General features: G+C 55.6%; 4 protein-coding genes across 36 annotated transcripts in view; 1 reads left to right on the forward strand and 3 right to left on the reverse strand.

Annotated features, from left to right (window-relative positions):
* Positions 1 to 1,353: 1,353 nt before the first annotated feature.
* SHMT2 (serine hydroxymethyltransferase 2) lies at positions 1,354 to 6,892 on the forward strand. The gene is made up of 12 exons (XM_015073199.3): positions 1,354 to 1,511; positions 2,499 to 2,696; positions 3,705 to 3,784; positions 3,950 to 4,150; positions 4,462 to 4,543; positions 4,680 to 4,802; positions 4,929 to 5,068; positions 5,414 to 5,579; positions 5,771 to 5,870; positions 5,958 to 6,113; positions 6,194 to 6,301; positions 6,420 to 6,892. The coding sequence occupies exons 1-12, from the start codon at positions 1,479 to 1,481 to the stop codon at positions 6,545 to 6,547; spliced, it is 1,515 nt and encodes a 504-aa protein (XP_014928685.2). The 5' UTR covers positions 1,354 to 1,478; the 3' UTR covers positions 6,548 to 6,892.
* Positions 6,893 to 7,094: 202 nt separating this feature from the next.
* NDUFA4L2 (NDUFA4 mitochondrial complex associated like 2) lies at positions 7,095 to 9,668 on the reverse strand. Its single transcript, XM_015073189.3, has 4 exons — positions 9,262 to 9,668; positions 8,810 to 8,898; positions 7,927 to 7,987; positions 7,095 to 7,808 (listed from the first exon to the last, which is right to left on the reverse strand). The coding sequence occupies exons 1-4, from the start codon at positions 9,316 to 9,318 to the stop codon at positions 7,752 to 7,754; spliced, it is 264 nt and encodes an 87-aa protein (XP_014928675.1). The 5' UTR covers positions 9,319 to 9,668; the 3' UTR covers positions 7,095 to 7,751.
* Positions 9,669 to 15,805: 6,137 nt separating this feature from the next.
* Positions 15,806 to 23,351, reverse strand: STAC3 (SH3 and cysteine rich domain 3). 2 transcript variants are annotated; one of them, XM_027071434.2, is made up of 12 exons: positions 22,335 to 23,351; positions 21,517 to 21,583; positions 20,981 to 21,248; positions 20,644 to 20,741; positions 20,360 to 20,432; positions 19,367 to 19,464; positions 17,730 to 17,796; positions 17,302 to 17,351; positions 16,908 to 16,993; positions 16,653 to 16,704; positions 16,428 to 16,565; positions 15,806 to 16,251 (listed from the first exon to the last, which is right to left on the reverse strand). In XM_027071434.2, exons 2-12 carry the CDS (start codon positions 21,580 to 21,582, stop codon positions 16,153 to 16,155), a joined length of 1,095 nt encoding a protein of 364 aa, XP_026927235.1. In that variant the 5' UTR covers position 21,583; positions 22,335 to 23,351; the 3' UTR covers positions 15,806 to 16,152. The 2 variants fall into 2 exon arrangements, with proteins under 2 accessions (XP_026927235.1, XP_053082399.1); XM_053226424.1 differs by lacking the exons at positions 20,360 to 20,432; positions 20,644 to 20,741; positions 20,981 to 21,248; positions 21,517 to 21,583; positions 22,335 to 23,351 and adding an exon at positions 19,695 to 20,340.
* Positions 23,352 to 24,498: 1,147 nt separating this feature from the next.
* The window catches only part of R3HDM2 (R3H domain containing 2), a 159,193-nt gene continuing 158,113 nt past the window's right edge, over positions 24,499 to 25,578 (reverse strand). For all 32 annotated transcript variants that reach the window (XM_053226418.1, XM_053226416.1, XM_053226415.1 and 29 more), the window contains one exon: positions 24,499 to 25,529. In XM_053226418.1, the coding sequence (XP_053082393.1) occupies positions 25,189 to 25,529 (341 nt within the window). In that variant the 3' untranslated portion in view covers positions 24,499 to 25,188. The remainder of the gene's footprint in view (positions 25,530 to 25,578) is intronic.

Raw genomic sequence — 25,578 nt, forward strand, 5'->3', positions numbered from 1 at the left:
GGGGACTTCTGAGGCCTGGTATGAGAGCCAAGTGGGAATATTTGGAATTAGCAAGTTAGCCCATCTGGGCCTCAGTTTCTTTGCTTGTAAGGCAATGATAAAATAGCATGTCCTGGAGATTAAAACTTTGCGTGTGAATATGTTTTGTGATGGATTGTCCTCCTCCACTTCCTCTGACTCACAAACTGCCTCCTCTACAGCCATCCTCTTCTCTTCTCCCACCCCTTCTCCCTTGGACACTTTGGACATCTGGGAGCTGAGTTGCCCCTGCCTGTAATTGCACTTGTTGCATTTTTTTTCCACCTGTTTGCCTCTTATGTCCCAGCAGTCAGTGATCTATTCTTGTATCTCCAAAGCTATGGCATGTCTGGCACAGAGTAGGAGCTCACTGTGTCTGTTGAATGACTAAATGAATGAATGTGTAATGTTGCTAAGTAAGGCAATGATTCTCAAAATCACTGCTTTTTAGAATCATTGAAGAGAGGTTTCACTGTCACCACGAGTGGGCAAATGCCCACTCTTTAAGATTCATTGGAGTAGAACCTCTGTAGGGAAGCCTCACACTCATACATTTATACTACATTTCCCAGCCAATTCTGATACCCATGTTTGGGAGCCTACTTGTAAAGGAGTCAATGAGTCCCTCACCCAAAGGATGAGTCCAGATGAAGTCAGGCTAAAAGGAAGATCCTTTCCAGTTCCAAGGATCTTTAGCCCCAGGGAAATAAAGAGGGCTCACTGAGTGCTGGAGCAACAAGAGGTGAACAGATACCAAATTCAACAAATGCAACAACAGGAGGGGGCACCTCACTTAGTTCCAGAATGTCCCAGGAGAAGGAGATACCATGGAGGAGGCAGGTCAGAGGATGAGGGGAGGGTGATTCATCCCAGAGCATGTTTCACACAAAGTCTCATTTAATCCTCACTACATGTTATTTTTTTATTGCAAGTGAGGAAACTGAGGCCCAGATAGACTAATTTGCTAGTTAGCCCAAGAACTGGAACTTGAACTCAGGTCTCTCATCGTTCCAAACCAGGATGCTTCCCAGTGCTCTCTAGCTCGAATAGGAGTCTTTATATTCCCAAAGAGCCTAATAACGCTAAGTAGGTATTCAGTAGGCACCCAATAAATGGTTGTTGTCTGGAGGACAGGATAAAACACACACACACACACACACACACACACGCACACTAAAAAGCTTCAGGACAGTGAGGAGGTGGGGCGGCACTGGATCTCTTTTCTTTCAGGCGAGAGCCTCTGACTAAGGGCTACACATGGGTAACTGAAGCGGAGGAAGTGGGTAAAAACTACAATTCCCAAGAGACCGTAAAGGTCTCACGCATGCGTAGATCTCTCTCCTCAATTCGGTGGCTTCCCGGGCCGTTCTCGCGCATGCGCTCTAAAATCAGTCGTCTTCCTACCCTTTGCTTCCCCCAGCCAGAGTTGGTGGCTGGACCTCCTGCGACCTCCGGTTGCGATGCTGCCCTTCTCTTTGCTCTGGGCGACTCGGGTAAGAATGGGGCTTCGGAGATTGGGTGACCAATAGAAAGCAAGCTTCCTTCCTACCCTAGTTCCCTTTCACGAACTCTGGGGTTCTCCTGGCTTTTCCACGCACGTGGTTTTAGTCCTCGGGGAGTGGACGTGCAACTAGGGAATCCTTGAGAACTCCCCACCCTCAGTGCCCGCGGCGTAACTGGGGCCCCTCCTCATTCCCGCAATCAGACGCCCCAGGGCCTGCGATCGCCCATTTCACGTGGCATAAGGGGAGAGAACCGCACCAGATGCCCCGTGGACCCTGGCGGACGAGTGGGGTTCCTGGCCTGGATGGCGAGCTGAGTCTTTCCTGCCAGCTCTGAGCCATGCAGATGATGCAACCTGGCCCCACTGCTTACATCAGGGGTCCCTCAGCTCTATGGGCTGGAAGGAGGTGGGAAAGTGGGGAGCACAGGACAGGATGTGGGTTTTGGCTTCCCTGCAGGCAGGCTCTCCACCGGTCCCCCTTTTCCCAGAGACTGCTAAAGGTCTACTCTGCCACTTCCATTGCTCTGGAAACCGCCTCTGCAGCCTATTGCCTGAACCCGTTCCAACTCAGCCTCCTCTCCCTGAGTGCCATGGAGGCCCTAGGGGAACACCCTTTTGTGCTTGTGGGTTGAGGAGGTTCTGGAACCCCAGTGGACTGCCCCTGAATTCCAAAGACATAGGCTTCCAGAGGGCAGACTTTGCCCCGTGGCTTTGCAGAGTGATTCGTGGGTCGAGGTGGAGGGAAATTCCGAGGTGAGGTGAATGGACCGGCTCAGAACCACCCCCTGGACATTGACCCCAACCTTGGCTCTAGAACTGGCTTTGGAAGGAGGAGGTGGGGGTGACGAGAATTGGAAAAGGGTGTTTGGACAACTGGCTGCTAGGTTTGGAGCCAGAAAGCCTGATAAGCATGGCTGAGGGTTGTTGGGAGACTATGTGGATGCTTTTTATTTGATCCTGGTTTTTCCTTTCCTAGCCTCTGCAGAGATGTGGTCATCTGGGCAGGATGGCCATACGGTGCCAACACAGTGAGGTGGCCCAGACCCAGACTGGAGAAGCAACCAGGGGCTGGACAGGCCAAGAGAGTCTGTCAGACAGTGACCCTGAGATGTGGGAGCTGCTGCAGAGAGAGAAGGACAGGCAGTGTCGTGGCCTGGAGCTCATTGCCTCAGAGGTGGGGTCTGGGGAGAGGGACCAAGACATGGGCCACAATGGGTGCAGGAAGTAACAGATCATCTTACTGTTGTTTCTACAGATGTACCTTTCAGACTCTGGGCCTTCCTGCTGGGCCTTATCTCCTTGTATCCTCCTCCTCCTCCTCCATTTTAAAAATGTTTATTTATTGGGGGGCGGGAGGAAAAAAAATAAAAATATTTATTTATTTATTTATTTATTTAGAGAGCACAGAGCAGGGGAGGAGCAGACAGAAAGGGAGACAGAGAATCCCAAGTGAGCCCGTGCTGTCAGTGCACAGCCTGATGTGGTGTTCAAACTCACAAAAGTGAGAGCACGACCTGAGCCAAAATCGAGTCATATGCTTAACCGACTGAGCCACCCAGGCACCCCATCTTCTTCTTTTTTTAAGCCTATTTATTTTGAGAGAGAGAAAGTGCGAGCCCCTGCGCAAGCGGGAGAGGGGCAGAGAGAGGGTGGGAGAAAGAATCGCAAGCAGGCTTCACGCCCATCTCCCAGCTCGGAGCCTGAAGAGGGACTCGATCCCACAAACTGTGAGGTCATGACCTGAGCTGAAATCAAGAGTCAGATGCTTAATTGACTGAGCCACCCAGGTGCCCCTCCTTGTCTTCTTACTGTGCTCTGAAGAAAAAGCAGAGCAATCTGGATTGTGGGAGGGGGGCATTAGAGAGCTTCCAAAGCCTTCTGGGGCCCCTGTACTTTAGTCTGGTCCCTTCCCCTTCCCAAGAGGAAAGAGGACCCTGGAAGCACAGGTTCGAATGGACAGGTGGCCCTGCTGGGGACACCTACCACAGCAGCTGGGTTTCTCAGGATGCTTCCTCTGGCCTTTCTTCAGGTCTGACAAGGAACACTGGATGAATAGAGGTTTCCGTAGGGCCTGACTCCTCCCTGCTGCCCAGGGCTCTGACAGGGTGGGGCTGTGGGGGGGCTCCAGGGAAAGGGGCTCAATACCTTCTGTGACAATCCCCCCCACTCCCCCTCACCCCAGAACTTCTGCAGCCGAGCTGCGCTGGAGGCCTTGGGGTCCTGTCTGAACAACAAGTACTCGGAGGGTTACCCTGGCAAGAGGTGAGGCCTAGGTACCAGAGGGCTGGAGGGCAGCCTCAGGGACGGTGCTCCCAGTTACCTTCCCAGCGTGTCTAGAGGAGTGGCCTTCCCAGCCCTTTGCTGCTGGTTGAGGGGGATGGTGGAACCCTTTCTGGGTGCCCTGATATACCCCCCATCTCATGGCAGATATTATGGAGGAGCAGAGGTAGTGGATGAAATTGAGCTGCTGTGTCAGCGCCGGGCCTTGGAAGCCTTTGACCTGGATCCTGCACAGTGGGGAGTCAATGTCCAGCCATACTCAGGCTCTCCGGCTAATCTGGCTGCCTATACAGCCCTTCTGCAGCCTCATGACCGAATCATGGGGCTGGACTTGCCTGATGGGGGCCAGTGAGTATGGATGCAGTGGGTGCTGGGCGTGGTGGGCAGGATGGGCATGAGAAAGGAGTTTTTATTGAACACCTAGTGTGTGCCACACAGGTGGCACATGCAGGCTTCTCCCTGCCCTGCAAGTCAATGGATGAGGAAGAGAAGATCCCAGTAACCGGTGCTCACCATGGAATGGACTGAGCAGTGAGGGTTGCACATACTAGGAGCAGTGTTCCAGGGACAGAGGCCTTTGGAGCCGGGCAGGAAGGCAGTGGTTAAGTCTGGAAGTTACTAGTTTCTGAAGCTGTCTTATCACTGTCGTCCCTTTCCAGTCTTACTCACGGCTACATGTCTGATGTCAAGCGGATCTCGGCCACATCCATTTTCTTTGAGTCTATGCCCTATAAGTTAAATGTGAGTGCTAGGGCCCTGGTGGCCCTCTCCTGGGGAAAGTGAGGGGCTGGAGTCCTGGGCAGCCTTTAGGGTCAAGGAGGAGAGTGAGCTGCCCTGCTTCTGTCTCAGGGTTTCAGCTTTTTGTTTGTCCATCCAGCCCAAAACTGGCCTCATCGACTATGACCAGCTGGCACTGACCGCTCGGCTTTTCCGACCGCGGCTCATTATAGCTGGTACCAGTGCCTATGCTCGCCTCATTGACTACGCCCGCGTGAGAGAGGTTGGTGTAGGGCTGGAGTACCAGCCACTTCCCAGGGCGGGTGGGGGGATTTTGGAGGGGGGGGCAGCCTTGGGGAGGCCTGTCTGGTCCCTCCCCAGGCTAAGGCCTGTCTCTGTACCTGCCCAGGTGTGTGATGAGGTCAAGGCACACCTCCTGGCAGACATGGCCCACATCAGTGGCCTGGTGGCTGCCAAGGTGATCCCCTCACCTTTCAAGCACGCGGATGTTGTCACCACCACCACTCACAAGACCCTTCGAGGGGCCAGGTCAGGCTCCCCTGAGGTCAGGCCTTGCCCTTCTCTGCCTTCACGCCCTATTCCAGGGGCACTGTTGGGCTGGATCCGAGAAGAGTTCGTTCCCATCTGAAACCCTGAAGATTTTTGCCCAGTCTGTGATGACTCTCCTCCTCGTGTGCATGGTGGCAATTCCCCGCTAGGGGATTCGGGGGTGGGAGTGAGGGGCTGCTCTCCTTGATTACTAGAGTTCTACATGCTGGCCCAACTGAGGTAGACTGAGAACTCTGTGGGTCCAGGCCAGGCTGCTTCCCCTGCTTTTCTCCTCCCTTATCCTTTCTTTTTAACTTAGATTCTGATCACCTGCCTCCCACACAGGTCAGGACTCATCTTCTACCGGAAGGGGATGCAGGCTGTGGACCCCAAGACCGGCCGGGAGATCCCTTACACATTTGAGGACCGAATCAACTTTGCTGTGTTCCCATCCCTGCAGGGGGGGCCCCACAACCATGCCATTGCTGCAGTGGCTGTGGCCTTAAAGCAGGTTGGGGAGCCTACTGTTGTGGGGTGGGGAGGGCCCTGGGCTGGAGGCTTAGACCCTGTTCCATGCTAACTCAGTTGCAGCTGATGGAAGGGAAGTGCCCGGATGGGGTCAGGGTTGGGGTCACAACTGTGGTGGAGGTGGAGCAGAAGGGGTATGGCTTGGGGTCACAGGTGCTACTGTCTTGTCTCCAGGCCTGCACCCCCATGTTCCGGGAGTACGCCCTGCAGGTTCTGAAGAATGCTCGGGCCATGGCCGATGCCCTGCTAGAGCGAGGCTACTCGCTCGTGTCTGGTGAGCCAGGGGGGTGGGTGAGAGCCTCTGCAGCCTCAGACAGAGGCCTAGAACTCACCCCTCCCTGCCTACTGTCCTTCCCCTTAGGTGGCACCGACAATCACCTAGTGCTGGTGGACCTGCGGCCCAAGGGCCTGGATGGAGCTCGGGCTGAGCGGGTGCTGGAACTTGTATCCATCACAGCCAACAAGAACACCTGTCCCGGAGACCGAAGTGCCATCACACCTGGGGGCCTGCGGCTCGGTGAGACCTGAGTTTTGAGGGAGGAAGGATGGCTGCCAGGTGGGCTTGGGCTGTGCTCATCCCCTCTGCCTCTCTCCCAGGGGCCCCAGCCTTGACCTCTCGACAGTTCCGTGAGGATGACTTCCGGAGAGTTGTAGACTTTATAGATGAAGGGGTCAACATCGGCTTGGAGGTGAAGAGCAAAACTGGTGAGTGGGCAAGACCCTTCCTAGCTAGTCAGTTTACATTCCCTGTCTGTCCCTCCCCGTGGCTGATCTAACTGCCTTTCCTGAAGTTCTGACCACTTTTTTCCTCATCCCCCTCTAGCCAAACTCCAGGATTTCAAATCCTTCCTGCTCAAGGACACAGAAACCAGTCATCGGCTGGCCGACCTCCGGCAACGGGTGGAACAGTTTGCCAGGGCCTTCCCCATGCCTGGTTTTGATGAGCGCTGAGGGCACATGGGAGAGGAGGCCCATAGACTGAAATTTATTCTCCTTCGGTCTGCCTGGGCCAGTGGAGGAGAACGACTATCTTTCAATTTTTTGCTAGGGGAGAGAAAGCCTCCCACTTAGGGGAAGAGCCAGGTATATTCTGGACTTTGTAGCTGAGAAGATTTCTTTTTGTAACAAGACTTAGAAAGAGGAGGCCTGGGGCTTTCCTCCCTGAACTCTTCCATTATCTCAGTGTTCTAGACTCCTTGCTCTTACTTGGAGAGGGGGGAGTTGCCCTTGTGAGCCAGAGGAAGGGGTGGGTAGGCGCCGCCTTTCTGTTTTTAATCTAATAAAATGCTAACCTGCTTTGAGCTCTCCCGTCACTGTGGGAGGGGTCCCCTGGGCCAGGTAGTGACTTGTCTCCCTCAATGTGTCCCTCCCTTTCCTACCACCACCACCATCCCCACCACAAGGACCCGACCCCCCCCCCCCCCCCCCCGCGGCTGCAGCCTCCTTTCTCTGTCTCTGATCAGAGCCGACACCAGACGTGATTAGCAGGCGCAGCAAATTCAATTTGTTAAATGAAATTGTATTTTGCCCACGGCTGCTTCTGTTTGATCCCAGGGGACCGAGGGGAGCAAGGGAGGGGCAGAATGGCAGGGGGAGGCCCAGGTGCGAGGCGGCAGGAGGGGATGCCTGTTGGCGCGGGAGGCAGCGGGCTTGGGCACAAGGAGGAGCCAGGAGGTGCCTCGTGCAGGCCTGGCTGGGCGGCAGGCAACGAGCCCGGTCGAGCCAGAGCAGCGCCGCCCCTGCGCTGGCGCCGGGCGCCTGGGCTAACGTGGGGCCCGCCACGTCACTTGGCACCGAGAGGCCTCCGCTTGCTCTTGGCTCACGTTGGCCACGCTCAACACGTAGCCTGAGCCACACCCTGCAAGGGCTGGGTAGGGGGGCAGAGGGGCTGGCTTGAGCCTTTTGGGTCAACCCGCAGTGTAACTCCTCCCCCTCGTGGGATTCCATCTGAGGGTCAGAGGCGCTTCCGCTGCTGGGAGCAAGGGAAGGGGGTGGGGAGCTGCCTCCCCTCCTGTGGGAACGAAGCCTGTGTAAGCAGCAGCTGGACAGGGTGGCTAGAGTGGCGCCCTGGGGGCAGGGGGCAGAGAGTGGAAGAAATGAGTCGGCTGGCTGACTGGCTGACGGTGGTTTACTTCTACCTCGCATCCTAGAGAGCTCAAAAGTCCGGCCGGTCCTTCTTCAGCTTCTTATAGTCGGTGGAAACTGCAAGAAACTATAGGAGGGAAAGGGGCAGTGAGTGCCCCAGGCCTCCCTTTGTGGCCTGGGGTGGGGAGGGTGGTCCTGGGACCGAGGATGGATGGAGGGGAAACCCTAGAGCCACCGGGAGATACCTTGTATTGGTCATTGGGGCTCAGGCGGTTCCAGGGCTCCGGGTTGTTCTTTCTGTCCCAGCTACAGAAAGGGAGGGGGATGGTCAGAGTTTCCTCTCTGGAAGCTGGGACTCTGATGCCAAAGGTGACACACACGGTCTCTGCCCCCACCTCAGCACCCCCGTCCTCCCCCGGGGGCCCCATGTCCCAGAGGCTGACAGAGGAGGGGGCAAGTTAGCAGGTGCTGAAGAGTGAAACAAGAAGGCTGTCACCACTGTCAGTATGGGGCCAGGTGACGGACAACCCGGCCCAAGGGCCTCCCCCCTGCTCCTTGCCACCCCAGGTTACCACCACCACCCCCCCCTCCCCCAGAGCAGAGCGGTGGGAATCAGGCAGATATCCTGAGAGGGCTGAGGTTTCAGTGATGTGCCTCAAATACCGATAACGCTGTAGGTGCTCCTGAGGAGCCCCCCACTCCCCACCCCCGCCGCCTTTGGTGGGGCTTTGAGTCTCTGTGCCACCCTTGCCCCGAAGGCGCCCCTAGCAGCTCGCCCGGCCACACCCCCAGCACTCAGGCGGGGAGGTGGAGGTACCCAAAGGCCGCCCGCCGGCCAGCGCGTCACCATGGCAACCGGGCCGGGAGCTGTGCGGGTTCCGCAGCCCAAAGCGGGTCGAGTCTGGGGCCCCGAGGAGTGAGTGGTCGGGTGGGTGGGAGGGAAGGCCGGGGCCTCCCAGGCCAGGAGCGGGCTCCAGCCCGGAGTTGCCTGGCGGTGCGGACGCAGGTGCGCTGCCTGGGAATCCCTGCTGGGACTGCCCATTCGCACTGTTCCCGACCGGCCCTTGCCTTCCTACCCTATCTTGCCGCACCCAGGCCCCCTGCTCGCGTCCCAAATCCGGCCTTTACCAGACGTCGGGGCTGCGCAGGGCGAGTCTCAGCAAGTACAGCGCAGCGCTGCCCATTCCCAGACCAATGAAGCCGATCATCGGGATGAGCTGCGGAGAAGACGGAGGGCGCTTTCAGGGTCAGCCCCCCTCCCCGCAGTCCCAGTCGCCTCTTAACGACCTTCTCAGCCAGCACCCGTCCCCACCCCCACCCGGGTCTGGCGCTCCCTCCCTTCTGGGAGAGGGGACCTGGAACCTTCCACAGCACATTTCCAGCCTTCGTCTCCCTCACCCCACGGCGAGCCGCTCCGAGGTGGATTCAAGAGACACGGGGCATATTGCCAGGCTAGATTGAAGGCACGCTGGAAAAAGCTTAGGAGCAATGGGGGAACCGGGCAAGAGGGAGATTTAGGGGCCGCCAGGGAAGCGAGAGAATTAGGAGTTAGTTACAGTGGCTCCGAGGACCCAACTCACCGCGGGATGTCTCTTGATCTGCCGGTAGAAGCGGGCCCCGACACTCGTTCCCGCCATATCGCCTCTCCTGTGTCAGATGTTCCCCAGCGGCTCTGCTCCCTCACTCCTCTTGGGGTCCCGCCCCCGGCTAGGGAGGGGTCAGCCCAGCCCTGCACGGCCCGCTCCGGCAGACTCACCCCGCCCCCACTCATCTCTTCTTCCTCCCGCAGTTCCGGGCTCAGAGCGGGAGAACTCTTGGGGAGCAGAGGGCTTTCTGCTCCTCCACTCCTCCAGATGCCCGCACCCTGGCGCAGAGGATACCCTCATCCCCGGGGCCTGGGGCTGGTCTGAGAGAGACACTTCACAGGCTTTGGCCAAGAGACTGAGGGAGGACCCGGAGGAGGGAAGAGGGACTCACCATGGGACAGGGAGTCAGGCAGACTTGCAAGCGGAGGGCAGGGGGTGGAGTGTTCCTGGGGTGGGGGTGGGGCAGGAGGGGCCAGGGGCCAGTGAGGGCATCTGAAGCACCTCTCTGACACCCCTAGAGCTAGCAGATCCCGAAGGCCCTAGTTCTGTCTCCCTCCACAGTGTAGTGGGAGGAGGAGAGGGACGGACAGACCCACAGCACTAAAGCAGTCCCACCAACTCTAGTTCTGGATAGTTCTCCTAGTTGTGTTGTGGTTGGCCTGGAATAGCGTTTGGAGGCCAGGAGAGTGTTTAAACCCTGCTCAGGATAGAATAAGTCAGTTTTCAAAGTTTGGCGTGGGGGGGGGGGGCGGGGGGTGGTTGATAGACTTGCTCTGCCTACCTCCAGTAGGGGCCAAGTCGGAGCCACCCAAGGAGTCCACTCTCTGCTCTGGCTGTGATAGGAAGAAAATGGGGTGAGGGAAATAGTCAAGGGGAGACAGAAAAGATGGGTGAAGGAGGAAAGAGAACAAGACACACAGATGGAAGTGCAGAGCCTCCCTTTCTGCAGCCAACTTAGCTATCCGCTAGGCTGTTAGGGTGGCAAAGCTCACTGCCACCGTCTTTGGGGAGTTGGGGTCGTCGTAGGGACCCAGGCGCCTAGTCCTAACCACCTCTCCTCACTGCCAAGCTAACTTCCATCCTCCCACCCGCCTCCCTCCCGCCCCGCAGCCAAATCCGGCAGAGCTCCCCGACTTCTCCCCTCCAGAGCCCTTCTCCCCTCCAGGGCTCTGGACAGGGGCGAGTTGTGCACCCACCTCTGGGGGGTGGGGTACAGGGAAGGAAGCGACCCTTCCTGGGGGCCCCCTCCCTTTCCCGGCGCTGATACCTCCCCCGCCCCCTGCGCTGACAAGCGCGGCTGTAATTAGGCTGCGTGGTCCCCGGCTCTCCGCCTCCCTCCGGCGGATAATGAGATAAAGTGTCAGAGACACGGCGAGAACAAAGAGACAGAGACTCGCTGCGATGTGTGTTGGGGGGGCGCGGAGGAGGGGGACTGACGGGATGTCAGAACCTGGAGCAGCACAGAGCCTGGCCCTCCCAGAGCACCCGCACCTCCAGGGCCCGGCCAGGGAGTGGAGTGTCCTGTCACTCGTGCCCCCCAGCCCTCCAGTCTCCGGGACTAAAAATCAATCCTGGAGCTCGATCTCCAGGGGCAGCACATCTGGGCTATACATCTGGCTCTGTGTGGCACAGCTGGGGCGCCAGGACGCCAACAGGGACGTCCAGCCCCTGCGCCACGCCCCTTTGCTTCTCGGGGCCTCACCCACGCTCCCGCACCATTTCTTGCGAGTTTTGGTGACCAGAGTCCAGCGCGTTCTGAACTCTCTGCCCCGCCGCTTTCCTAGACACGCCGCTGTTCCTCCTGCCGTGGGCCTCCACCCCCACTTTCCAAGCGCCTTATTATTGCTTCTGCTCTGGCCCTGCCAGGGCTCTTTGACCCTGCACCCGTTTCTGGTGCCAGTCTCTGACCCCTGGTCTGAGACCCTACTTCTTAGCCCCCTCCCATTTCTGGATCGTGATCTGTGCGGCCGAGCTGGGACTCAGAACTCCGTGAGTTCCGGATCCCTTGTCTCCCCACCTTCCCGCACTTTCCCATCAGAAGGACTCAGGCCATGCTGATCGAGCCGGGTGAGGAACCGCAGAAGTCATTAGCTGCGGATTAGGCGTGGCCTGGGGCGTGCGGGGGTCCCGTGGGGACCAGGTTCTGAACGCGAAATCGCGCCAGGACACTAATCCGCCGGATGGCTGCACCGCTTGTCAAAAGCAGCTAGGCTGGGCGGAGCGAGCTGGCTGCTGGGGTTAAGGGCGCGGGGCGCCCCCTGGAGGTTGAGCTGCTCCCAAGCTCTCAGGGGAGGTGCCTCGGGCGCCCCCTATCGGGACGCGCAGGCTCTGCGCCCCACCAATTTCGGGCAGGTTAAGTCAGTGCCTGTAGTGTCCGTCCACGTCCCGCCTGCGGCTCCTGCTACTCCAGCTGCCAAGGCACTGGGTCCCGCAGTCTCCCCTCTTCTGGTGTGAGGCGGGGCCAGGGGCAGGTGCGGAGAGGGAAGGGTCCATCTCCCACCTCGCCAGCTATGGGTGGCACCACGGGTTCAGGCTGGTCCCTCTTGCGCAGCTGGTCCGCTCCAGACCCTCTGCCTTCTGACCCTGCCTACCCCAGTCTCTGACTGCCCTTCTTTCTGCCTCTTTATTCTTCAGGCCCTAACTCTGTCTCTCTGTGTCTGTCTCTGTGTATGTCTGTCTGTTCCTTATCATTCTGGCTGTGTCTGTCTGTCTCTCCCTTCGCAGCTCTCTCTACCAGGCTTTGTCCTTCTGCATCTGTTTCTGTGTCTCTCTGTGTTTGTCTCTCCTTCCCTCTACATCTCTCTACCCTCTGCATCTCTCTTTACAAATGCCTGTCTGTCTCTGTCTCTCTTTCTCCCCTTTCCCATCCCCCCAGTTCTATTACTATTCTCTGGCTTGCTGCCCCTGGGGGGCTGCAGCAGTCCAACGAGACAGCCTGGGGACACCTCAGGGCACTGCCCGGGGTCCACTTCCCGGTCACCTCCACATGCCCGTCACCTCTGCGCGGCCTCCTGTCTTCCCTCTGCAGCTGTGGGGCGTGGAAGGGGCGCCCGGGGAGGGAAGACACAGGGCCCAGCATCTGCTCGGGAGCCCCGGAGCCCCTGACCCCCTCTGCCGCTATTAAGGGCGCCGGGTCCCGAGGCTCCGAGAGATGATCATGATTGCATCAGCCAGACAGCCGCGGAGCCGGGAGCCGCGCGGCGAGCGAACGAGCGAGACAAAGACGCCCGCGCCATCTGTTTATGCAAAGCGCTCTCCGCCGGGGACCCCGGCGTCCCGGTGCCTGGCCCGGCTCGGGGCACAGGGTCAGGAGTCCGCTCCTGCCCGGCGCCCCCGCCGCGCCGCGGCTCCCCCCTCCCTAGCACCCAGAGGGGCCGCGGGGCGAGCGGAACGGAGGGGGGCGGGGGTGTTGATGTGATTGGAGCGGACGCGGCTGTTTCTTCAATAATGGATGGAGATGATGCGGACGGCGGAGCCAAGCCCGCCCGGAGAGGAGAGAGGAATAGAAATGGGGAGAGGAAGGGGCGGGTGTGGGAGACTCACCCAGGCGCGCGCGCGCACACACACACACACACACACACACACACACACACAGGAGCGAGCGTGCGTCACACTGTCATTCGAATACACTGTCGCGCGGCTCACACCCAGGCACACGCCCACGCACTGTCACGGAGATACACACACCTGCAGGCGGAGACGCCAGAGCAATACACACTCACCGGTGGCTCTTCCTGATTTTCACACATACACAGTCCTGCAGGCAGAGACACGCGGAAATGCCCACACCGGGGCACACCCAGGCGTGAAGATCGCACAGACACACAGACATGCCAGAGCACGTATGCACACCTAGACACCCAGGGGCTAAGCCAGACAAAAATTATAGAGGTTGAGTGGGAGCAGAACAGGGACAAGACTGACAAATACATACTTAGGGCCACGGACACACACCAGGGGCACACATACCAACAACATACGCTACACCTCGTGCTCTGATATACACACCTCACACGCTCTCGGGTCACAGGCACGTGCACACACACACACCAGAGGCATAAACACCCATAATCTCCAGGGACACAGACCACTACCAACCCCCACACATTCAGAGGTTCCCACCCACACATATACAGGAGCTGCTGTCTGTGCCCTCCCATGGAAGAGTATGGCAGAGAGGTCGCTGGAGTCCCAGGAGCAGGCCTTGTTAGCCTAGCCACATAATGAGGTGTTGGTTACAGGAAGTGCCCGGGGCTGTGGACCCTGCTCCCCTGCTCGACTGACAGCTAGTTTCCTTCCTTGGCCCCTAGGGTGGGTGGTGCACACCTTGGGCCACTCTGACAACAGCCAATCCAGCCAGTCCCAACCCCAGTACTTGGGGAGAGGAGGGGGAGCAACAGAAGGACATAGGGACTCCCAGGATGCCCCACACAGCCGCGAGGCAGGCGTGGAAAAGAGGGTCACTCTGTATTCCCCCTCATTCCCCGGTACTGCCCAATCTTCCCACTGTAAGGGGCATTTTCTTTGCCGAAAGCAGGGGGCACTGCGGCGGAGTAGGGTGCGGGCTGTGTCCCGGACCCTGGTAACCCGGCCCCTCCTCCGGTCTGTTTTCAATTCAGTCCGTTCCTTGGCCCAGACTTATGACCTTTGCTGCGTGTGGCAACATCATCCATCACCTAGGCGGCCATTTGCCGGGTGAGGGGTGTGTGGGCTCACAGAGGGTCGCTGTCGCTTCCGCCTCCCTCATATGAATCCTACTATACGCTGGCAGGCTTGGGCTCAACGGCGGGCAAATACTTGGGGGGAGGGTGTGATCATGGGGCTCGGTCGCGATACTGGGCCTATGTCCCCACCCCTGGCACCCCAAGAACCCGTCCTTCGAGCTTGGCACAGCCGGCCTCCCCGCCTCTCCCGCCCTCCCTCTCTCGGGCCCTTTGCTTAATTTCCTATTAACTGCTGATAAATCCAATTAAACCGCCGCTCTAATTAGGGACAGCTGCCGACTCCACGAGGCGGGGGAGGGGGTGCCCCCCGAGTGTAGAGGGGGGAGAACAGCAGCTCTCTCTGCTTCTCGGCACCCCCACACCAGCATCGCCGCCCAATGAGCCAGTAAATTGGTTTTGCTTCAGCATTGTGGGGGGGGCCCTCTCGAGGATTTCGGGGGATCTGGGTTTGAGTCGCTCATATCTCTTGATAAAGAGATACGACCCAAGACCTAGCCTCCCAGCACCGGGACCTCCGACTAACCCGCCCCCCGCCCCTTCCACCACGCCTTTCTTGGTAGGCGTATCCCGAGGAGGGATGGGGGCAAAAGGCTTGATCTGTGTGTGGTGTTGGAGGCGGATGCCTGAGATCTGCTTTTATTCCAGCCCGAGCGTGGTTACAGGGGGGGCTGCCTGAGTCTTTCTTTATGACCCCGCTGCCGCCCCCGGGCGTCCGGGACAGTCAAGGGCAAAGGGAACAGGAAACTGAACCGGGTTCTGCATTGAGTTTTCCTATGTGCTTCCCTACCCCCACTCTGGAAGGAAGGGGGGCGAGTCTGTCCCGGGCCCTTCTCTTCCCCAGCCCAGCTGAGCCTCTGCCCTCCCCCCGCCAGCAGCAGATGGTGCCCGGGCTCCCGCTGCCAACCTTGCTAGGCGGTGCCAACCTCAGGCCTGGCAGACAACGGGCAGAAGAGGATCTCCTGACTGGCGGGGCTGACCCTCCCCCACCCGCCATCGAGCCCCAGACCCTCGGCCTGCCCTACTCCAGGGACCACCTCAGGCTGCCTCTCACTGGTCCGCTCCCAGGTCTCCAAACTCTTCGTATCCTTCAGCTCCCTTCCCCACACCTTCCCGCTCCCCGCCACCTGCCACCCTGACCAGGGCCGGCACATTTGCATATTTGCATATGCAAACAATAACATTTGCATACGGCGCGCCGCAGGGGGGGTCCCCGCGTGAGCCGGTTTGCTGTCTGCCCCGCGCCCTCTCACTCGGTACCTGTCGCAAAGGGCTGGGGCGGGGGCCGCGCGGGAGGGGTTAGGCCCCCCGGCCTCGCTCGCTCTGTTCCCAGAGGACTTGAGGAAGTGTTGTCATGGAGACGGCACGCACCCCACCCCCTCCCAGGCCCAGGGTCTCCGGCACGGTGTCTCAGGTTCTCTCCTTCCGCCCCCCTTCCCCCGCCCAGTCCCTTGCTCTCCAACCAAGATCTTGCATCGCCCCCTGGCGGCCTAGCTCGGCACTGAGCCAGGTTCCGAAATGTGAGGGGGGCTGCCCGCGGCTAACTCGCCTAGAGGTAGGGGGACCTACCCTGCAGCCAGATCTTTCTCCTAGCCGCCAGGACGCGGGGGTGGTGACTCTAGTCCGGCTCCCCTTTCTTCGCTGACAACAGAGGCCTCGCCTGGCGGACGCACCTGTCTCCCCACCTCCCACCAGCCTCAGCCCAGGTGGATGTCGGGTTACCAGATGATAGTGAGGTGAGACAGCTGGGGAGGATTCTCCAACGCTTCGTAGGTCCTCTCCTCCCTCTCCCCTCAGCCCCCAGTTAAAGAACAAACTTTTCTAACTTTTTTCAAAACTTTAATACATTCGCAACATTCGACAGTTCGCCTCCCACACCCCCAGGGCGCCTCCTAGTGGAGACGCGTTCTTTTTCCAGCTCTCAACGGCTGGGCCTGAGGAGTTGCAGGTGAGGCCGTTCTGGGTACCAGGTATCCAAGGCCCTAGGCCGGGGGAGAGGGGGGGCGGGAACCAGTCCCTTCCCAGAAGGCCCTTCACGCTCTGGCGGGCCTTCCCACCCCTCCCCCCTTCCAGCATAGTTGCTTTCGCCCCTTTCCTCCCCAGCCTCCACTGGGCCTGCCCAGAATGGGGCATGGGTATCTTCGGTCAGCAGGCGCCTGCACACCTAAATCTCCTCCAGGAAGTCGGTGGGGAACAGCCCCACCTTGCGGCCGGTGTAGACCTTGACGTAGCCGCCGGCTTCATCTCCTTTCTGCACCACTATCTGAAGTATTAAAGGTTTAGAGAGGAGAGGAATCAAGGGAAAAGGTAGAAGAGGAGAGCAGGGGAGCCCGGATTTATGAAGGCCTATCCTATTCCCGTTAACGGGTTAAGATCTGCAAGGAGTGTGGTTTGCCGAGGAATCTTGGGGCCTGAGGTTGGATGGGGCACCAGAGCTACCTGGTCCTTCTTGAGAGTGATCTGCCCTATTTCGCGGTTTCCCACGAAGGATCTCGTTACGCGGTGCACACGCTCTCCAGACCGGACCCGAATGATGAAGTTTGGAGGGAAAAATCCAACCTTTTCCCCTATTTTCCCCTGGAGGAGACGGGAGGGAGAATCAGTCTCTCAATCTGATTCTAAACTCAACCCATGTCCCACTCTAGCCTCTGCCATTTCTCTTACCCGCCACCATTCCTCATTGGAGTCATCAATGACTGTGATCTTCTCTCCAGGCCTGGAAGAGGAAGGGAGAGGCCTCTGAGAGTTAGGGAGCTTACTTATATATCTGGCTCCGGTCCAGCCCCAACAGGCTCTAAGCCCCTGATACCCCCTTTCCTTTCCCATAAGGAGATGAACTCTCCCCTCTCCACTCTCAGTACTCCCACCCCTATCCCCGCCCCCCCACCCCACCCCCTGTCCCAGTCTAAGGCCTCTCACGGGAAATCCAGATCGTCCTTCTCCAGGGCTTTGAACCGATAGAGAGCCACAAAGTAATGAGACTGCTGGAAGCCAGGCTGCTTGTGCTGGGGGTGAAAGGAGGTGATGAGTCTCTGGGCTCCTCTCTCCCACACTGAGGGGCAGGAGTCCAAGGCAGGGGCATTGTGCAGACACACTACATTCCCACTCTCTTCCACCTCCTTGAACTGAGAGGATTCTGGGGTGTGTGGGTGTGTGTGTGTGTGTGTGTGTGCGTACGCGCGTGCATGGTGAAGGCAGGTTAAGGGTGATGGGAACCCATGGAGTAAGTGTGAACTTCTGTGGAGGCCATGAGTGGTGTCAGACCTGGGTTGGGGAGAGGACTGGGGTTCCTGCAGGGAAAAAGGATTCTCACTTTGTCATCAGGTGTCTTCTTTTCAGCCTTCTTATCCCCTTCAGGGTTTCCTGGGATGGGAAACACCAAAATTGTCTCTAGTTCCTGGAGGGTAACCCTCATTCTTTTACCCTTCTGTTGCAGAACCTCTTTTTTTTAATTAAAAAAAATTAAGTTTATTTATTGAGTGGGGGGGGGCGCAGAGAGAGAGAGAGAGAGAGAGAGAGAGAGAGAGAATCCCAAGTAGGCTCTGCACTGTCAAACCCACGAACCATGAGATCATGACCTGAGCCAAAGTTGGACCCTTAGCCAACTGAGCCATCCAGGTGCCCCGTGCAGAGCCTCTTTTATCTCCAAATCTGCCATGCCCTTTGGCCCTCCATCCCCTGTTACCCAGCCAAGTCCCTGACCCTACTCCATCTCTATGGATGGAGGTGGGTGACACTCACCATCCTGGGGTTTGCCTCCCTCTGGTCTGGCAGACTCTGGCTCCTCTTCCATCATGGCTGCTAGAGGCTGGAGGGGGTACCAGAGTTAGGAAGATGCTCTCTTGGGAACCCATGCTTGCCCTGGCTCTCCAGCCAGGCCAGAGAACTATAGAATAACAGCATCTCAGGCTTGGAAGGAGCCTTGGAAGGAAATACCTGGTTCAACCACCAGCCTAATGCCCAGGCTTCCTGAAAACTTTCTGGCAGGTGGACCATCCACCTTGTGCTTGAATGTAGCTAATGACAAGGAGCTCACTACCTTACAAAGTAAGTTCATGCAATTTGAGGGCAATTCCCTAAATTAAAGCTATGTCAATCTCCCTGAACTTTTAGTACATTGGTACTGATTTGGCCTCTGGAGCAATATGGAACAAACATAGTCCCCTTAAAGGTCTGAGGGTAGCTGGTAAGTACTTCCTGCATTTTCTTCTCTAATCAGTTCCTTCAAATCACCCCCTCCCCCATGATCCTGATTCCAGGTTTTTTACTACAATGTCCGCTCCTAAAAATACTCCAGTGTGTAAGAGAAAAATGGGCAGCACAGTTTTTCTAATTCCCTTAAGAGAACCTGAGTGTGCTTGCCTTTCTGGAAGCAGTCAAATCATATTGCTAGTGCCTTGTAAGTCATAGTTCATTCCACAGAAATCTCTAACTTACACCCAACCTCCATATCAACTACTCTGAGGCTAATCCCTAGTTCTGTTTTTGTGCAGTTGATTTTTTTTTTTTTTTTTGATCCAACAACAGACATGTGCATTTTTCCTGACAAAATTTCAAATTATTGGTTTTGGGCTTTTCTTCTAGTAAGATTTTAAAATATACTGTTCAGCATATAAGTTTTCCCTCCTAGGTTTCCCACAAACTTAAGGGATAATACCATTTGCATCAGTGAGAAAAATACCCACAGGTGAGGACTGAGGACCAAATCATGCTGATAAGGTATCAGAAATCTCCCTCTAGCCAGACACTCCCTAAAGGACCTAGATCCTTTGGGCATCATCATTCATCCAGTTTTAGGACCCCATCTAACTGCTATCCACATCAGTCCATCCTGGTTGTCCAGAAAGATACAAGGATATGCTAACAAATTCTTTGGCAGACTCAAGGCAAGTCTACGGCATTACCAGTCTAGTAATCCTATTACAGAAGGAAATGAAGTTGCTTTTGGCCACTGGTCTTGAGCATCAATTTCCTCAACTATAAGATAAATGAGTCAGGCAAGAGGATGTTCATGGACTCTTCGTGGATTTTCATGGACCCTTCACGGCTCTAGAATTCTGATTACTTGGCATGATAAGTTTTCTTCCCCAAATCCAAAAAGCATAGCTCTTGCCTCTGTTGTCCAGCAATGCTAGGAGCCTGGGGCCTAGCCTTCAGTTGGTTCTGGTGCTTAATCTGATAGTTTCAGAAGGGAGTTTCTGAAGAACATACACACTATGGCAGTTCTCAACCAGACGCCCTCTAAGATTGCATGCAAAAAATTTGTTGCAATTTTAGGGGAAGAGAATCCCTAGCTTCTGTTGGCTTTCCAGAGAGGAGACAGGACCTGTTCCATGGAATCTCTTGAGGGGACCTCAGGAGGAAGGTATGGTGCTCACATTTTTCTTATCTGCCTGTCCCTTCTTCCGTTCCTTGTTTGCCATGATCACCCCAGTGCGCAGGGTTTCAAACACAGGATCATTGTGATTGGCAGCAGCTAGTAGGAGGGGAAGAATGAAGCCATTACTGGGGAAGCAGAGAAAGGCTTGGAGGAAAGAGAGACCTCCTAGGTAAGGGAGAGGCGGGATGGAGCATAGAGATACGTGTGTGCACGTGTGCGTGCGTGTAGGATTAGGGAAGGGCCAGCTGGGCATACCTAGGTCATCAATCTATAAAGCGCTCTAAAAACATCACTGGAAATGTAATGTGATGGAGAAAAATACTTACCAGCACTCCTTCCGGGCAGAGCATTCTATGATGATGGAAAGACAACTTTGCTAACAAGTTGCTTGGGAGCTGGGGAATGCTCACAATTACTATTCTCCTTCTAAGGAGAGTGGTCCTTTAAGTGCTGGCTTTTGTTCCGCTGAGTGGCATGTGCAAGCTGGGGTGCTGCCACCAGTGGGTTCTTCTTTTTTCCACCCATGCTCCTCACACAGTTCAGCCTCTCCTCCAAATAAATGTTGAGTAAATTGTCAACGAATAAGTTTGTAAGAGTTGCCAAGTTATGAATCTGCTCAGGATGCCCACAGCTCTTGGTCTAGCCCTGAGACTGGTATTATTCTGTAACAAGGATGAGGATGGTCCAGAATCCTTGTTCTTGCCTAGAAATGGCTTTACATATGAAGAGCACCGATTTTGCAGCTAGGCAGATGAAGGTTTCAGTCTTGGCTTTGTCTCCTGCTAGCTGTGTGGAGCCCTAGCTTAATCTCCTCTCTCTCGGCTCTAGCACAGGAATATGGACTCTATTCAAGATGGCTAAAATATTAGGTTGAGAAAGAACCATGGGAAGTAGACTCTTTCTGTTTCAGAATTTGGCTTCCAAATCTAGAGGTGGTGCTGGGACCACCTCTAGGCTTCCCCTTTCCCTTGGGTCCCCCTGAAGCACTTACAGAGATCTTTGACACAAGCGTACTGCTGGTTGCTGTAGAGTGGGGAGCTATAGGCCCGATGAAAACCAGGGGGCTGTAGGATGGGATGGGAGAAAGCATTAGAGACAGCAAAGTAGGGCCCAGAACCCCATCTCTCCCATGAGTGCAACTTCTTCTTAGAATAAGAGATGGGCTGAGAAAGAAAAAGCAGGGAAATGGATATGACGACTTGGGAGGGACTAGAAGGGGGGAGCTGGCAATATGTCCCCTCCCTTCCGCTTCCTCGCTCCCCAGAGCCTACTCACGATCTTGCCGAAGCATCTTTGCATCTCCACATAGGACTGACAGTGTTCGTGGATGTTAGTTTTGCAGTTCTTACAGCGAAGCCCAAATTTGTTGTTGACTTGGGAGAGGGAAGAACATGTGGGTGAGGTTCCTGATCTCCCCTTCCCTTTGTACCAGCGCTGCTACTCTAGCTCTCAGGTCCCTTTTCTGTCTAGGACCCGACACTCTCAGTCTCTAATGTGTTTTCCTCAAGCCACCTCTTGCCATAGCCTGTCAGCTACACGCTCCTCTCCTGAGCCCTTTCCCCCGCCTCCTGCCTTCCACATCACGCTCTCTCCGCTTCCCTTCGTGACTCACGCACAATCATCCGGGCACAGACATCACAGAACTTGGGCTTCTTGAAGAAGTGATCTTTGAATTTGTGAGGCTTATCATTGACAAGCTTAGGAGGTTCTGGGGGTGGTTCCTCCTCCTCCTCCTCTTCTTCTTCCTCTTCCTCATAGATGTAGTAGATGGGCCCACCCCCAGCTCCCACTGCCTCCCCATTGGCCTGGGGCTCTGGGGGAAGCTCCATCTCCTTCGTCCCAGGAGACTCCTTCCTGAATAACTGCTTCAGCCGCTGTAGCTGAGGGAGGCAGGGGAGTGGGGAGGGGAGGAAACCCAAAGTTAAAAGAACTGTCATGCTCTCTAGAGCAGGTAAGGCTGAAGCTAAGCATTTTTCTAGCCTGGGCAAGGGGGCACACCCCAGGATTAGGAGTATTGGGGGCTGTAGGTGCTGGCTGGCGTTCTGCCAATAAAGGAGTCATGAACAAGTGAGATCAATTCAAGCATTCTTCAAGGGCTGCAGTGGGTTCCCAGCTTCCCGCACCCGGTGGTCGGAGGCCCAGACTCACCCCACTTTGCCGAGTCTCTGCTGGGGAGGAGGGCTTGGGGGACTCCAGCACCTCCTTTTCTGTCATCCTGCAAGAGGTTGGACCCACTATGGAATCTGATCCCTGACTGCCATTCTTCCTTTCCTAATTCCTGTCCCTCACTGTAGGGGGGGGGGGGTCCTTGAAAGGGAGACTTTGGGAGGACTTTGGTTAAACAGAAATCCTTTGACAGACTTATGAACAGAAAGGTTCCATGGAGGTCCAGAGAAAAGTGCAACAGACAAAAGACTTTCCCCGCCAGTTCCTCAAACAGCTAGATACCCATCCTTTCCACCCAGAGGCGCAACCCGAATTTATAGCCCCAACACGGTGCTCAAAGCTGCATGGTTCAGGGATTTTCCTACAGTTTGTTTCTCCTGGGAATCTGTGGGCAACCGAGATATGACACACACCTTCCCAGAACCCCCTTTCTTCAAGAGGCTTAATGGGTGGGTCCAGAAGCATGCCTGGAGGGATGGGCTGGGGACATTTGCTCTCCCCTACCCCTTTCTTGAGTCCCTGGGGCCCAGGGCCTAGTTCCCAGCCTGCCTCAGTCCTCAGCTATTTTAAGTTTTCAGAGTAATATGAGCCTTTCCTTCCCTTACTACTCCATTCCCTTGACCCCACCCCCACCCCACCCTCCAATCCTAGCTCTTGTCCTGGAGTAGAGTAATAATTTCACTCCTAAAACCCTAACTACTCACAGGCAAGAGAGAAACGAAGACGTTGAATAGACTACAGATTGGGGAAGCTGCGGGGAGCAGTGCTGGAAATGGACGGGGGATGAAGAGGCAACTTACGTTTGGGATTCCCTAAGTCAGTCCACAGTCTGTGGAGGAAAGAGGGAGCCCCTGGGGTCTTGATGGTGGTGCTGGGGGACGACTGGTCCTCTTCCTTGGGGGCTAAGCCCCCCCAGTACCCTCTGTACTCACAGCGGCTACCCAGACGTTATTTGTAGACCTCCTAGTCTCTCGCCTTGGTGTCAGAGCTGAAATGACAGGGCTGGAGGAAAGTGGACAGCTGAGCGCCACAGCTGACACAGAGAAATTGGACACGGGGAGGTCTGGGCTGGGCTGGACCCTGACTCCTCCCATCCCCCAAAGCCACTGTGTCCTGGTTTTTCATCTACCGTGTACAGGTCAGTTCTGGCTAAATTCAAGGAAGGGCAGTGTCTGTTCAGGCTGCATACTCACTTAGGTGACTTTGGATGACTGAACGTAAAGATGAAATTATAAACAGCCTTCCCCGAGGTCCACACACCTCTCCGAGTCCACCTGCCCCAGACCTACTTGAGGAACTAGCTTTTGATTTTTTCAGCCACTGTCTTCCTGTGGTCATGTTTTTACACCCTCAAGCATCGATCTAGCCTCAAACCTTTAGGAAGCAAAGGCTGGAAACTGGTGAGAAAGGAGACTTTGAATTCTCAGAGGTCTCCTGTCAGCCAGACTAGATTGCATTCTTTATCCATTGGTGGTTGGAGGGGTACCTTGCTGCCATCCTGAAAGGGAGTGTAGACCATGCATAGTACTGCTTTATTCTCTCCAGTGCCCCCTGAGACATCCTTCCCCCATTCTAAAACCTTATCCCCTGGGTGAAGTGAAGGGACTTCTCTGAGCTACTGAAAAAAGCCAGGATGGGACTTCCACCTGAGGGGCTCTGGGAGAGTAAGGGTCTAATGGTCAGGTAGAGATGGTCTTGTTAACACTGGACAGAAGGCAAAAGCTACCACACAGGGTTTTTTCCTCCTCTGTAAGCAACGTCTGCTTCTGCTTCTCCATGAGGACTGTAAACTTTTGGAGGTAGGACAGCCAAGCCCCACACTTCCTAAATCATTTTGATTCCCTGATTCCACTTCCCTCATCTGATGCCCCGGTATAGGAGCTTATGGGTCAATGAGATATCTGACATTCTTGTCTCACAGGGCTGTGGCCTTCTCCTACTCTGGGTTGTGACATGGCTGAAAGAGGAGTTACTCCTCGGATCTCAAAGGAGGGCCATTTGGAGGTGGTCATGTAGCGCTGCTTTATCCCTTGTATCTGTAAGAAGTAAAGGATTACGTTGGAGGTTGGGTCAGACAAGCCTCAGAGGAGCCTGGCTAGAGATACTGCTACCCAGACCCAAGCGATTTCCAGGGTAATGTACTTTGTCACTTCTGTCACTGCTCTTTTTTATTTTGTTAAGGGGTAGGTGAGATGGAAAAGGCGCTGCTGGATGGCTCTTAATGGCCCTGGTCTGACAGGCTGCACGACAACAGGGCTAGCTTTGAGAAGCCTCAGAGAGAGGAGAAGCTCCAACCATGCAGGTGGACAACGTGTTTTTCACCTTTCTTCGGTTGCATAGGACAGGGACTGCTGAGCATGCCTGGGTGATACAGTATCTTGACCCTTCAACTGATGTAGCTTTTATATAAGAACATCCGTTTCTGTTTGTCATAGAACCCAATCCTCTAGCTTTCATATTATAAAAGGCCCAAGTCCTCCATCCCTGAAGAGTTTTCAGAAGATCGGATGCTGGATACATATCCAGATTGTTGAGGCCACCATCTCAACCTGGTTCTGGATCTCACTCACCCTCCACAGCTCAGCCAGGAGGGCCCGAAATGAGTATCACAGAATTAACATAGTGGAAGGAACCTCAGAGATAAGCAAGTTAGTTCAAGTCTCCTATTTTACTAATAAAGAGTCAGACAGAGGTCAGGAGTTGCAAATGGATGTGCTTGATGAAACCACACTTAGTGGCAGAGTTGGGAGAGCCCAGAACAAAGGTCCCATTAGAGATCCAGCCATCTATCAGAATCACCATGTACAAGGAGGAGGATGGGATGCAGGGAATAGTGTTAGGAAGGTATGTGTGCATATGTTAAAGAAAACATGAAATTTCTCCGACAAGCTGTGGGGCTGTACCTACCTAGGACCTCCAACTCCCACCCACACCGGGTCAGCAACAGAGAAACAGGGACTGACGTCCAGTGACAGATTTTTTTTTTTATATTTAAAAACAAAATCAACCTCCCCCCAAATAACCCCCCAAACAAACAAAAAATCAGATTAAATAAAATTTACAGTGAATATACCCAGCAAACATCTGTATGTGCAATTAAATACTGTCTGTTACTGCGGCACGAACCTCAAACAAACAATATACAAGTGTTCTGGGAGGTGGGGGAGGCCCAAGTTTTAACTCTTTGGGGTTTGGGGAGACAAGATGGGGGAAGTGAGAGAAAGGGGAAATCAATTTTGCTTTTCTTAATTCTGTCCATATAAATATATTCATAAAGACCAGAAATGAAAAGGGAGCTTGGGATGGTAGAGGAGATCGAATAGGGGAGCATGGGACCCTCCCAATTCTACCTGACCAAAAAATATGAAAAAAATTAATTTCATGGTGGGAGAAGAGATAAAAAATGACAGAAGAGGATGGGAAGGAGAGGGCAGCAAGGGGGGCCAACCAGGGAAAAAGAAGGGACCCATGGCAGGGGAGCGAGGAGTCCAGTGCCAGTGTGAGTTTCTGTTTCCTTCTTCATCCCCACTGTCTTAGGCTCCAGTTCAGTGTCTGTCACCTTTCTTTCTGCCTCTGTCCGTAGTCTGTCAGGATCCCTCGACCCCCTCCGCCCTGCCCCCACCCCTACTGTGCCGGTCCCTTCCCCTCCTCCGTTTATTGGGAGCTGGCTCGCTCCAGGATCCTCAGGTCATAGTTCTTTTTGGCCACTCGAAGTTTGAAGCGACTCACGGAGTTGTTGAGGCGAAGGGAGGCATTCTGGGCAGCCAGGGGGCTGGGAAACACAGCCACGATGGTGTACAAGGCAGCGAGGTCCGCGTGGCGGCCATTCTCAGCAGTCCCACCGTTGTCCCCCCCGCCCCCGCCAGGCAGCCCCTGAGCATCCTTGAGCCACTGGATCTTGGCGCCAGACATGGCAAGCTGAGTGAAGAGTTTGTCCGCCTCAGTCCGAGTGATGCCCTCAGGGAGATCTGTCACCTCCAGCACCCGGCCCAGGACTGGAAGGGGAGGAGAGAGGACATGGTTGTGAGAGGTGACAGTACAGAG

Source organism: Acinonyx jubatus, chromosome B4 (assembly GCF_027475565.1).
Source record: "Acinonyx jubatus isolate Ajub_Pintada_27869175 chromosome B4, VMU_Ajub_asm_v1.0, whole genome shotgun sequence".
NCBI classification, from domain to species: Eukaryota; Metazoa; Chordata; class Mammalia; order Carnivora; family Felidae; genus Acinonyx; species Acinonyx jubatus.

Coding starts and splice junctions, on each gene's coding strand:
- SHMT2 (XM_015073199.3), top strand. CDS start 1,479: ATGCTGCCCTTCTCTTTGCTCTGGGCGACTCGG. Junction 4,803..4,928: donor ACTACGCCCGCGTGAGAGAG/GTTGGTGTAGGG, acceptor GTACCTGCCCAG/GTGTGTGATGAGGTCAAGGC. Junction 6,114..6,193: donor ACCTGGGGGCCTGCGGCTCG/GTGAGACCTGAG, acceptor CCTCTCTCCCAG/GGGCCCCAGCCTTGACCTCT.
- STAC3 (XM_027071434.2), bottom strand. CDS start 21,582: ATGACAGAAAAGGAGGTGCTGGAGTCCCCCAAGCCCTCCTCCCCAGCA. Junction 16,705..16,907: donor AAGGACGATCTGGATTTCCC/GTGAGAGGCCTT, acceptor TTCCTCTTCCAG/GCCTGGAGAGAAGATCACAG. Junction 16,252..16,427: donor TCACTCTCAAGAAGGACCAG/GTAGCTCTGGTG, acceptor TTAATACTTCAG/ATAGTGGTGCAGAAAGGAGA.
- NDUFA4L2 (XM_015073189.3), bottom strand. CDS start 9,318: ATGGCGGGAACGAGTGTCGGGGCCCGCTTCTACCGGCAGATCAAGAGA. Junction 8,899..9,261: donor AGATCAAGAGACATCCCGCG/GTGAGTTGGGTC, acceptor TCTTCTCCGCAG/CTCATCCCGATGATCGGCTT. Junction 7,988..8,809: donor CTGCGCAGCCCCGACGTCTG/GTAAAGGCCGGA, acceptor CCCTTTCTGTAG/CTGGGACAGAAAGAACAACC.